This window comes from Salmo salar, chromosome ssa23 (genome assembly GCF_905237065.1).
Source record: "Salmo salar chromosome ssa23, Ssal_v3.1, whole genome shotgun sequence".
NCBI classification, from domain to species: Eukaryota; Metazoa; Chordata; class Actinopteri; order Salmoniformes; family Salmonidae; genus Salmo; species Salmo salar.
This window is the reverse complement of record NC_059464.1, coordinates 41,076,439-41,089,381: the sequence shown is the minus strand read 5'-3', so window position 1 is coordinate 41,089,381 and position 12,943 is coordinate 41,076,439. Positions and strand designations below refer to the sequence as shown.

The 12,943-nt window shown below is 46.7% G+C and overlaps 1 protein-coding gene across 6 annotated transcripts in view; it reads right to left on the bottom strand.

Annotated features, from left to right (window-relative positions):
* The window catches only part of LOC106584620 (transcription factor SOX-6), a 185,791-nt gene that overhangs the window by 74,507 nt on the left and 98,341 nt on the right, over positions 1–12,943 (bottom strand). For all 6 annotated transcript variants that reach the window (XM_045706436.1, XM_045706434.1, XM_014170103.2 and 3 more), the window contains one exon: positions 538–627. In XM_045706436.1, coding sequence (XP_045562392.1) covers positions 538–627 — 90 coding nt within the window. The remainder of the gene's footprint in view (positions 1–537; positions 628–12,943) is intronic.

Below are 12,943 nucleotides of genomic sequence, written 5' to 3'. Positions count from 1 at the left end.
GTTTTCCTACCCTTCCCCAGACCTGTGCCGATACACAATCCTGTCTCAGAGCTCTACGGACAATTCCTTCGACCTCATGGCTTGGTTTTTGCTCTGACATGCACTGTCAACTGTGGGACCTTATATAGACAGGTTTGTGCCTTTCCAAATCATGTCCAATCAATTGAATTTACCACAGGTGGACGCCAATCAAGTTGTACAAACATCTCAAGGATGATCAATGGAAACAGGATGCACCTGAGCTCAATTTCGAGTCTCATAGCAAAGGGTCTGAACACTTATGTAAATAAGGTCTGTTGTTTTGTTTTTTTTGTAAATTAGCTAACATTTCAAAAAAACTGTTTTTGCTTCGTCATTATGGGGCATTATGTGTAGATTGATGAGGTTGTTTTTTATTTAATATATTCTATAATAAGGCTGTAACGTACATTTTTGGGGAAAAAGTCAAGGGGTCTGAATACTTTCCAAATGCAGTGTAACTACAAGAGAGTGGGGGATATCCCGTGAATAACAGCCATCTTTGATGCAAAGTCTCACCTTTGACCTCTCCTAGGAGCTTGCTGGCATTCAGTCTGTCCATCCTGTCTTTCCAGTCCTTAGACAGAAGTCTCTCCATACAGGACGACTCTACAGGAGGAGAGAGGAGGAGAGGAACACACAAGATAGTATCCTGGTTCTGTCAATCAAGGTACATGTTATTGGCTAAGCAGAATGCGATGGAAACCACTCCACTAAATCTCTCAATGGGTCTCTTTAGAGTCTCTGAATATTATGTTCAGCATTCATCTCTATGCCCCCAGTGTGTATGAGAGAGAGAGAGAGAGATATCGGAGACGTCAAGCAGTCAAGACGGCATTCTTCTCTTCCAGTATGGAAACCCCCCAAAGGGATTTTCTAGATAAAAAATGGTTAAGTGGACAATGGCTCATCTGTGGGACTCGATCCTAACAAACGGACAAGTATTCATAAGCACATGGGCATTTGAATGGCTTAATTTTTTTGTTTAAGAGGTTTGGGCATAGGATATTGTGGTCATGAGGCTCTCAAAAGGGGGAATACAACTAACTTGGTGTGTGTCCCAAATGGCACCCTATTCCCTATGTAGTGCACTACTTTTGACCAGGACCCTATGGGAATAGGGTGCCATTTGAGACACAAGTTATTCAGCCCCATTAAAGCCTAGCATGTTAACACTGGATTATGATTATTGTAAATAAGTTCATGCTGTGCGGAATCACATGGGATGAACACGAACAATGGTCAATTAAAGGGAGGCAATGTATGCATTCCCAATAGCACCCTATACCTTATGTAGTGCACTACTTTTAACCAAAGTAGTGCACTACTTTTAACCAAAGTAATGCACTACATTTAACCAAAGTAATGCACTATGTATGAGATGCAGCCCATAAGAAACAGAATGTAAATGCTTACAAAAGAGGCAAACTTCAAAACATATTTCAAATTCCAAAAGGCCTTTCCCACCCTGTGTACTCAAAACATGGAAGTCCAATTCCTAATAACAAGATGCAATTTTGCCATCAAAATCCCCTGTAATATGTTGATAATTTGTCTTCTCAACCTGAAAGGACGCCTAGCTTGACATGTACTGTATATATTTGGTAGACTATTTACAACCAAGGGAAGAGTGTCTTTCTCCCACTATGAGAGCTAAACATACAGTCTGTTAGGCCTCGCATAAAACACAATTAGAGGGAGGATTTATAGACGCACTTAGGGAAGAAAATACAACCTGTAACTCTACTCTACGTCTGTGCTTTGGCGCAGTACAAGGGAAACGTGCGTGTCTGTGTGTGCGTGTGCGTGTGCATGTATGTGTGTGGGGGGTTTATATGATTTATACCCCCCCACACTGATGAACATCTGAAGAGAAAAGGAGGAAGAAGGGAGAGCGAGACACAGGAGGATGGAGAGGAGAAGAGAGGAGTAAATGAGGATGAGAGGAGAAGAGAGGAGTAAATGAGGATGAGAGGAGAAGAGAGGAGAGGAGTAAATGAGGATGGAGAGGAGAAGAGAGGAGTAAATGAGGATGGAGAGGAGAAGAGAGGAGTAAATGAGGATGAGAGGAGAAGAGAGGAGTAAATGAGGATGGAGAGGAGAAGAGAGGAGTAAATGAGGATGAGAGGAGAAGAGAGGAGTAAATGAGGATGAGAGGAGAAGAGAGGAGTAAATGAGGATGAGAGAAGAAGAGAGGAGTAAATGAGGATGAGAGGAGAAGAGAGGAGTAAATGAGGATGGAGAGGAGAAGAGAGGAGTAAATGAGGATGAGAGGAGAAGAGAGGAGTAAATGAGGATGGAGAGGAGAAGAGAGGAGTAAATGAGGATGGAGAGTTGAAGAGAGGAGTAAATGAGAATGAGAGGAGAAGAGAGGAGTAAATGAGGATGAGAGGAGAAGAGAGGAGTAAATGAGGATGAGAGGAGAAGAGAGGAGTAAATGAGGATGGAGAGGAGAAGAGAGGAGTAAATGAGGATGAGAGGAGAAAAGAGGAGTAAATGAGGATGGAGAGGAGAAGAGAGGAGTAAATGAGGATGAGAGGAGAAGAGAGGAGTAAATGAGGATGGAGAGGAGAAGAGAGGAGTAAATGAGGATGGAGAGTTGAAGAGAGGAGTAAATGAGAATGAGAGGAGAAGAGAGGAGTAAATGAGGATGAGAGGAGAAGAGAGGAGTAAATGAGGATGAGAGGAGAAGAGAGGAGTAAATGAGGATGGAGAGGAGAAGAGAGGAGTAAATGAGGATGGAGAGGAGAAGAGAGGAGTAAATGAGGATGGAGAGGAGAAGAGAGGAGTAAATGAGGATGAGAGGAGAAGAGAGGAGTAAATGAGGATGAGAGGAGAAGAGAGGAGTAAATGAGGATGGAGAGGAGAAGAGAGGAGTAAATGAGGATGGAGAGGAGAAGAGAGGAGTAAATGAGGATGGAGAGGAGAAGAGAGGAGTAAATGAGGATGAGAGGAGAAGAGAGGAGTAAATGAGGATGAGAGGAGAAGAGAGGAGTAAATGAGGATGAGAGAAGAAGAGAGGAGTAAATGAGGATGAGAGGAGAAGAGAGGAGTAAATGAGGATGGAGAGGAGAAGAGAGGAGTAAATGAGGATGAGAGGAGAAGAGAGGAGTAAATGAGGATGGAGAGGAGAAGAGAGGAGTAAATGAGGATGGAGAGTTGAAGAGAGGAGTAAATGAGAATGAGAGGAGAAGAGAGGAGTAAATGAGGATGAGAGGAGAAGAGAGGAGTAAATGAGGATGAGAGGAGAAGAGAGGAGTAAATGAGGATGGAGAGGAGAAGAGAGGAGTAAATGAGGATGAGAGGAGAAGAGAGGAGTAAATGAGGATGGAGAGGAGAAGAGAGGAGTAAATGAGGATGAGAGGAGAAGAGAGGAGTAAATGAGGATGGAGAGGAGAAGAGAGGAGTAAATGAGGATGGAGAGTTGAAGAGAGGAGTAAATGAGAATGAGAGGAGAAGAGAGGAGTAAATGAGGATGAGAGGAGAAGAGAGGAGTAAATGAGGATGAGAGGAGAAGAGAGGAGTAAATGAGGATGGAGAGGAGAAGAGAGGAGTAAATGAGGATGAGAGGAGAAGAGAGGAGTAAATGAGGATGAGAAGAGAAGAGAGGAGTAAATGAGGATGGAGAGGAGAAGAGAGGAGTAAATGAGGATGAGAGGAGAAGAGAGGAGTAAATGAGGATGGAGAGGAGAAGAGAGGAGTAAATGAGGATGGAGAGTTGAAGAGAGGAGTAAATGAGGATGAGAGGAGAAGAGAGGATTAAATGAGGATGAGAGGAGAAGAGAGGATTAAATGAGGATGGAGAGGAGAAGAGAGGAGTAAATGAGGATGGAGAGGAGAAGAGAGGAGTAAATGAGGACGGAGAGTTGAAGAGAGGAGTAAATGAGGACGAGAGGAGAAGAGAGGAGTAAATGAGGATGAGAGGAGAAGAGAGGAGTAAATGAGGATGAGAGGAGAAGAGAGGAGTAAATGAGGATTAGAGGAGAAGAGAGGAGTAAATGAGGATGAGAGGAGAAGAGAGGAGTAAATGAGGATGAGATGTGTTTTACCCTAGATGGGTCTCTATCTCTCCCTCCTTTCTTAACCCTACAGAGTGAGGATCAAGTGATGTTTAGATTGGGGAATGGATAAAAATACCACACTGTCCACACCTTCCCAACGTAGAGGGGCTATTCAGGTGATGAACGACTTGTGAACAAAGTCCAGAGAACGGGAGAGAGGGAGAAGGAGAGAGAGGAAGAAGGGGAGCAAGAGGGATAGAGGGAGAAGGGGAGAGAGAGTGAGAGAGAAGGAGAAGAGGAGAGAGGGAGAAGAGGAGAGAGGGAGAAGGGGTGAGAGGGAGAGAGATAGAAGGGGAGAGAGAGGGGGAAGGGAGAGAAGAGGACAGAGAGGGAGAGAAGAGGAGAGAGAGGGAGAGAGAGAAGGGGAGAGAGAGGGAGAAAGGGAGAGAGAGGGAGAGAAAGATGGAGAGGGAGAGAAGAGGAGAGAGAGGGAGGGAGGGAGAAGGGGACAGAGAGGGAGAAGGATAAAGAGAGGGGGAGAGAGAGTGAGAAGGGGAGAGAGAGGGGGAGAGAGAGAGAGAGGGGGGAGAGAGGGAGAGAAGGAGAAGGGGAGGGGGAGAGAGAGGGAGAGGGAGAGGGAGAGGGGAGGGAGAAGGGGAGAGAGAGAGGGAGAGAAGGGGAGAGAGAGGGAAGGGGAGAGAGAGAGGGAGAAGGGGAGAGCGAGGGAGAAGGGGAGGGCGAGGGAGAGAGAGGGAGCGAGGGAGAGAGAGGGAGTGAAGGAGAGAGAATGAGAGAGGGAGAAGTGGAGAGATAAGTGGAGAGATAAGGGAAGAGATAAGGAGAAGGGGAGAGATAAGGAGAAAGGGAGAGAGGGAGAAGAGAGGGAGAAGGGGAAAAAGGGAATGAAGAGGGAAGAAACGGAGGGTGATGAAGAGGAAGAGAAGAAGGGAGGAGGAAGAAGAAGAGATAAGAGATGAGTGGGGGAGGAGGAAGAAAATAGGGAAGAGAGGAGGAAAAAAAAGGAGGACCAAGAAGTGGAGATCGAGGCGGGAAGAAAGTCCTAAAGTGCTTCTATTTTTCTCATACACACAAATGCACACACAGACACACAGACCCCAACACACACAGGCAGAGCTGCCATTGTAAATCTGTTGGGCCCGCCAAGTATCAGAGATTGTGCTTGGTGTAAACAGACTTTTTATCACCTGGCTGCTTCAGCGTTGTGCCAAAAGCAAGTGTTTATGGTGTTTAACAGAAACCACAGGCGTGTGACGGTGTGCAGCAGGCAAGCATCAACAGTCCTGGAGGGAGGACACTGCCAGGAGCTTAGAGCCAGCCTTTACTGCCTACAGCAGCCTCCCATGAGATCACCACTTGTAGAGAGGAGAGATATCATCCTTGTCTTTCTCTTGCTCCATCTCTCACATACACACCTGGTAGCAAGCACGCAACACACAGCACACACACACCAGCAGTTGTCCTAAACACTGATTTAAGGATGTGTGTGTGTGTGTGTGTGTGTGTGTGTGTGTGTGTGTGTGTGTGTGTGTGTGTGTGTGTGTGTGTGTGTGTGTGTGTGTGTGTGTGTGTGTGTGTGTGTGTGTGTGTGTGTGTGTGTGTGTGTGTGTGTGTGCTAAAGAGTGGATCTCTCCTTTCCTCTCTGGCCTGACTCCTGGAGTTTCTCCTTTCCTCTCTGGCCTGACTCCTGGAGTTTCTCCTTTCCTCTCTGGCTGACTCCTGGTGTTTCTCCTTTCCTCTCTGGCCTGACTCCTGGAGTTTCTCCTTTCCTCTCTGGCCTGACTCCTGGTGTTTCTCCTTTCCTCTCTGGCCTGACTCCTGGAGTTTCTCCTTTCCTCTCTGGCCTGACTCCTGGAGTTTCTCCTTTCCTCTCTGGCCTGACTCCTGGAGTTTCTCCTTTCCTCTCTGGCCTGACTCCTGGTGTTTCTCCTTTCCTCTCTGGCCTGACTCCTGGAGTTTCTCCTTTCCTCTCTGGCCTGACTCCTGGAGTTTCTCCTTTCCTCTCTGGCCTTTCTCATTTCCTCGGCCTGACTCCTGGAGTTTCTCCTTTCCTCTCTGGCCTGACTCCTGGAGTTTCTCCTTTCCTCTCTGGCTGACTCCTGGTGTTTCTCCTTTCCTCTCTGGCCTGACTCCTGGAGTTTTTCCTTTCCTCTCTGGCCTTTCTCATTTCCTCTCTGGCCTGACTCCTGGAGTTTCTCCTTTCCTCTCTGGCCTGACTCCTGGTATTTGGGCATACAGTATGTTGAGTTTTATGCTTTCACACTGACATAAATCCTCTGTCCAGTTGTTCTCTCTCTCCCTCTCCAACTGCACTATTGGGTACTGACTCTCTCTCCCTCCAACCTCTAAATAAAGTATAGTGTATGTTTCTGATACAACAGTAGCTGGGGCTACAGTAGCTGGGGCTACAGTAGCTGGGGCAACAGTAGCTGGGGCAACAGTAGCTGGGGCTACAGTAGCTGGGGATACAGTAGCTGGGACAACAGTAGCTGGGGCAACAGTAGCTGGTAGTTGTCGTTGTCATTTTATTGCTCTACACAGTCCATTTGATGTAGTAGGGGAGGAGGGGTGATTTGGCTGGTGGATCCTGACAGCTCTCGAGTTAGGCATCAGGCTCTAGGTATCATGCATTAACCATTGGGATGAAAACATGTGCGAACACACACACATAAACACATACACAAACAAACACATACACACCCACCCCAACACACACACAGTCGCACACACACACAGTCGCACACACAGTCGCACACGCACACACACACACACACACACACACACACACACACACACACACACACACACACACACACACACACACACACACACACACACACACACGAGTAAAACAGGCCAGGTGTGTACTGTAACCAGCTAGCCACTACAAGAGTAAAACAGGCCAGGTGTGTACTGTAGCCAGCTAGCCACTACAAGAGTAAAACAGGCTGGGTGTGTACTGTAGCCAGCTAGCCACTACAAGAGTAAAACAGGCCAGGTGTGTACTGTAGCCAGCTAGCCACTACAAGAGTAAAACAGGCCAGGTGTGTACTGTAGCCAGCTAGCCACTACAAGAGTAAAACAGGCTGGGTGTGTACTGTAGCCAGCTAGCCACTACAAGAGTAAAACAGGCTGGGTGTGTACTGTAGCCAGCTATCCACTACAAGAGTAAAACAGGCCAGGTGTGTACTGTAGCCAGCTATCCACTACAAGAGTAAAACAGGCCAGGTGTGTACTGTAGCCAGCTAGCCACTACAAGAGTAAAACAGGCCAGGTGTGTACTGTAGCCAGCTAGCCACTACAAGAGTAAAACAGGCCAGGTGTGAACTGTAGCTAGCTAGCCACTACAAGAGTAAAACAGGCCAGGTGTGTACTGTAGCCAGCTAGCCACTACAAGAGTAAAACAGGCAGGTGTGTACTGTAGCCAGCTAGCCATCTCAAGAGTAAAACAGGCCAGGTGTGTACTGTAGCCAGCTAGCCACTACAAGAGTAAAACAGGCCAGGTGTGTACTGTAGCCAGCTAGCCACTACAAGAGTAAAACAGGCCAGGTGTGTACTGTAGCCAGCTAGCCACTACAAGAGTAAAACAGGCTGGGTGTGTACTGTAACCAGCTAGCCACTACAAGAGTAAAACAGGCCAGGTGTGTACTGTAGCCAGCTAGCCACTACAAGAGTAAAACAGGCCAGGTGTGTACTGTAGCCAGCTAGCCATCTCAAGAGTCAAACAGGCCAGGTGTGTACTGTAACCAGCTAGCCACTACAAGAGTAAAACAGGCTGGGTGTGTACTGTAACCAGCTAGCCACTACAAGAGTAAAACAGGCCAGGTGTGTACTGTAGCCATCTAGCCACTACAAGAGTCAAACAGGCTGGGTGTGTACTGTAACCAGCTAGCCACTACAAGAGTAAAACAGGCTGGGTGTGTACTGTAACCAGCTAGCCACTACAAGAGTAAAACAGGCAGGTGTGTACTGTAGCCAGCTAGCCACTACAAGAGTAAAACAGGCTGGGTGTGTACTGTAGCCAGCTAGCCACTACAAGAGTAAAACAGGCCAGGTGTGTACTGTAACCAGCTAGCCACTACAAGAGTAAAACAGGCCAGGTGTGTACTGTAGCCAGCTAGCCACTACAATAGTAAAACAGGCAGGTGTGTACTGTAGCCAGCTAGCCACTACAAGAGTAAAACAGGCCAGGTGTGTACTGTAGCCAGCTAGCCACTACAAGAGTAAAACAGGCCAGGTGTGTACTGTAGCCAGCTAGCCACTACAAGAGTAAAACAGGCAGGTGTGTACTGTAGCCAGCTAGCCATCTCAAGAGTAAAACAGGCCAGGTGTGTACTGTAGCCAGCTAGCCACTACAAGAGTAAAACAGGCCAGGTGTGTACTGTAGCCAGCTAGCCACTACAAGAGTAAAACAGGCTGGGTGTGTACTGTAACCAGCTAGCCACTACAAGAGTAAAACAGGCCAGGTGTGTACTGTAGCCAGCTAGCCATCTCAAGAGTCAAACAGGCCAGGTGTGTACTGTAACCAGCTAGCCACTACAAGAGTAAAACAGGCTGGGTGTGTACTGTAACCAGCTAGCCACTACAAGAGTAAAACAGGCCAGGTGTGTACTGTAGCCAGCTAGCCACTACAAGAGTCAAACAGGCTGGGTGTGTACTGTAACCAGCTAGCCACTACAAGAGTAAACCAGGCTGGGTGTGTACTGTAACCAGCTAACCACTACAAGAGTAAAACAGGCAGGTGTGTACTGTAGCCAGCTAGCCACTACAAGAGTAAAACAGGCTGGGTGTGTACTGTAGCCAGCTAGCCACTACAAGAGTAAAACAGGCAGGTGTGTACTGTAGCCAGCTAGCCACTACAAGAGTAAAACAGGCTGGGTGTGTACTGTAGCCAGCTAGCCACTACAAGAGTAAAACAGGCCAGGTGTGTACTGTAGCCAGCTAGCCACTACAAGAGTAAAACAGGCCAGGTGTGTACTGTAGCCAGCTAGCCACTACAAGAGTAAAACAGGCCAGGTGTGTACTGTAACCAGCTAGCCACTACAAGAGTAAAACAGGCTCGGTGTGTACTGTAGCCAGCAAGCCACTACAAGAGTAAAACAGGCCAGGTGTGTACTGTAGCCAGCTAGCCACTACAAGAGTAAAACAGGCCAGGTGTGTACTGTAGCCAGCTAGCCACTACAAGAGTAAAACAGGCCAGGTGTGTATTGTAGCCAGCTAGCCACTACAAGAGTAAAACAGGCTGGGTGTGTACTGTAGCCAGCTAGCCACTACAAGAGTAAAACAGGCCAGGTGTGTACTGTAGCCAGCTAGCCACTACAAGATCTAAATGCTGTAAAAACCATTAGAGGCCCTAGTCAGATGTGTGTTGTGTGTGTTAGCACGGTGTCCGTTACTGAGACACTATTTTCATCTGTCAGATGACACCTTGCTCTGCCTCTCGCTTTTGTTGGATCTACCGGCCACGGGCTCCAGGGTGACGTTTCCCCTAGGTACAGATCTAGGATCTGCCAACTTTACCCGATCTTACCCTTAACCATTAGTGGGGTAAATGCAAAATTGACCCAAGATCAGCATCTTGGTGCAACTTAATCCTGCCCACGTTTGGAGAATGCTTGCAAGCAGCTATTTTACAGAGGGTGGATGGGGGCTGGCTGAAGGGTGTAGTAGCATACTAGTCTCTCTGTACTACCTAGTCAACTGATCAACCATTGACCCACAAGCTTCCAACTTTCTACCTCAATTTTACCAACATGTCTCCTGCGCCACTAGGGGCAGTAAAATTGTAGACCACTTTTATTTTAACCACAGAAATGCATACAAGGCCCTACCTCGTCCTCCCTTTGGCAAATCTGACCACTATTCTCCTGCTTCTTGTTTACAAACAAAAGCTCAAACAGGAAGTACCAGTGATGTGGTCAATACGGAAGTAGTCTGATGAAGCAGACGCTAAGCTACAAGACTGTTTTGCTGGTACAGACTAGGTTATGTTCCGGGATTCATCCGATAGCAGTCAGGGGCTTCATCAATAAATCTGTAGACCAAGTCGTCCCCACAGTAATTATACGAACGTATACAAACCAGAAAACATGGTTCGCAGGCAATATCCATGCTGGGCTAAAGGCTAGCACTACTGCTTTCAAGGAAAGGGACACAGGCATTGACGCATACAAGAAAGCCTGCTATGACCCCGACGAGGCATCAAACATGCAAAAGGACAATTTTGGAGGACGGCTCCAACGCTTGCAGACTATAACGGATTAGAAAGGGAAACCCAGCCGTGACATGCCCAGTGATGCAGAAATCCCAAACGCCTATTTTTCTTTTAATTATACTTTTTTTATTCTGTATCATTGTGAAGGGCTTGTAAGCAAGCAATTCAAGGTAAGTCTAAACCCATTGTAATTGGTGCATATGTCAAATACAATTTTATTTTAAATTCAAAACCGTTGGATTGGTGTATGAAGGGAAGAGAAGAAGCCTAGAATTTTACAGAAGGGTAGAAGTGTAAAAGGGTAGACATGTAGAAGCATAGAGAAGGGTAGAAGGGTAGAAGTGTAGAGAAGGTTAGTCGTGTAGAAAAGGGTAGAGGTTTAGAGAAGGGTAGACGTGTAGAAAAGGGTAGACGTGTAGAAAAGGGTAGAAGTCTAGAGAAGGGTAGAAGGATAGAAGTTCAGAAGGTTAGACGTGTAGAAAAGGGTAGACGTTTAGAGAAGGGTAGACGTGTAGAAAAGGGTAGAAGTCTAGAGAAGGGTAGAAGGATAGAAGTTCAGAAGGTTAGACGTGTAGAAAAGGGTAGACGTTTAGAGAAGGGTAGACGTGTAGAAGAGTAGAAATATAGAACAGGGTAGAGGTGTAAAAGTGTTGAGAAAGGGTGGAAGTGTAGCAGTGTAAAGACGGGTACAAGTTTAGAAGTTTAGAAAGGGAGAAGTGTGGAGAAGGGTACAAGTTTAGAAAGGTAGACGTTTAGAGAAGGGAGGGAGTTTAGAAGGATGGACGTGTAGAGGGGTAGAAGTGTAAAAGGGTAGCGGATGGTTGAAGTGTAGAGAAAGGTAGAAGTATAGAAAAGGGTATGAGTGTAGATGTGTAGAATTATAGAGACGGGTAGATGTGTAGAACAGTGATTCTCAATCCTGGTCCTGGGGACCCAAAGGGGTGTACATTTTTGTTTTTACCATAGCACTACACACCTGATTCAAATCATCAAAGCCTTTTGAATCAGCTTTTTTTCACCCTGGAGGTTTTATCTGGACATGGTTCGTCAGGACTTCAAACAGCCGAAGCTAAGTAACATTAACATGATGCCTTCTAATTGCAGTCGTTGTACTTATAATATACAGGAGAACGATCGCCTTACGGCAAGGATAGCTGTGCTGCAAGCCCAGCTTCAGATGCAATCGTTAGGCAAGGGTCATTTCAGTGTAGGAAAGGATGAAACAGCGTCTGTGCCACCAGTAAGTACAGATAGTAACGTTAGTATAAACCCCCTCGCACGGTCCCCGCAGCCGGACAACTTTCTCATGGCTTCTGGAGGGAAACGCTGTAGGAATGCTCAACCGGTGTCGCTTATTCAGCCGACAGAAACTTTCAACCGGTTCTCCCCATTAAGCGACTCGGAGGCGGAGGCCGAAACTTCTCTGGTCTCTACTCCTCCCGTTGTGGGGTCTGAGACGCCGAAGGCTCCCACCATTAGCTCTGACAAATTGAAAACCCTAGTCATTGGCGACTCCATTACCCGCAGTATTAGACTTAAAACGAATCATCCAGCGATCATACACTGTTTACCAGGGGGCAGGGCTACCGACATTAAGGCTAATCTAAAGACGGTGCTGGCTAAAGCTAAAACTGGCGAGTGTAGAGAGTATAGAGATATTGTTATCCACGTCGGCACCAACGATGTTAGGATGAAACAGTCAGAGGTCACCAAGCGCAACATAGTTTCAGCGTGTAAATCAGCTAGAAAGATGTGTCGGCATCGATTAATTGTCTCTGGCCCCCTCCCAGTTAGGGGGAGTGATGAGCTCTACAGCAGAGTCTCACAACTCAATCGCTGGTTGAAAACTGTGTTCTGCCCCTCCCAAAAGATAGAATTTGTAGATAATTGGCCCTCTTTCTGGGACACACCCACAAACAGGACCAAGCCTGGCCTGTTGAGGAGTGACGGACTCCATCCTAGCTGGAGGGGTGCTCTCATCTTATCTATGAACATAGACAGGGCTCTAACTCCTCTAGCTCCACAATGAAATAGGGTGCAGGCCAGGCAGCAGGCTGTTAGCCAGCCTGCTAATTTAGTGGAGTCTGCCACTAGCACAGTCAGTGTAGTCAGCTCAGCTTTCCCCATTCAGACCGTGTCTGTGCCTCGATCTAGGTTGGGCAAAATTAAAGATGGCGGTGTTCGCTTTAGCAATCTCACTAGTATAAAGACCTCCTCCATTCCTGCCATTATTGAAAGAGATTGTGATACCTCACATCTCGAAATTGGGTTACTTAATGTTAGATCCCTCACTTCCAAGGCAGTTATAGTCAATGAACTAATCACTGATCATAATCTTGATGTGATTGGCCTGACTGAAACATGGCTTAAGCCTGATGAATTTACTGTGTTAAATGAGGCCTCACCCCCTGGTTACACTAGTGACCATACCCCCCGTGCATCCGGCAAAGGCGGAGGTGTTGCTAACATTTATGATAGCAAATTTCAATTTACAAAAAAAAAACAATGACGTTTTCGTCTTTTGAGCTTCTAATCATGAAATCTATGCAGCCTACTCAATCACTTTTTATAGCTACTGTTTACAGGCCTCCTGGGCCATATGCAGTGTTCCTCACTGAGTTCCCTGAATTCCTATCGGATCTTGTAGTCATAGCAGATAATATTCTAATTTTTGGTGACTTTAACATTCACA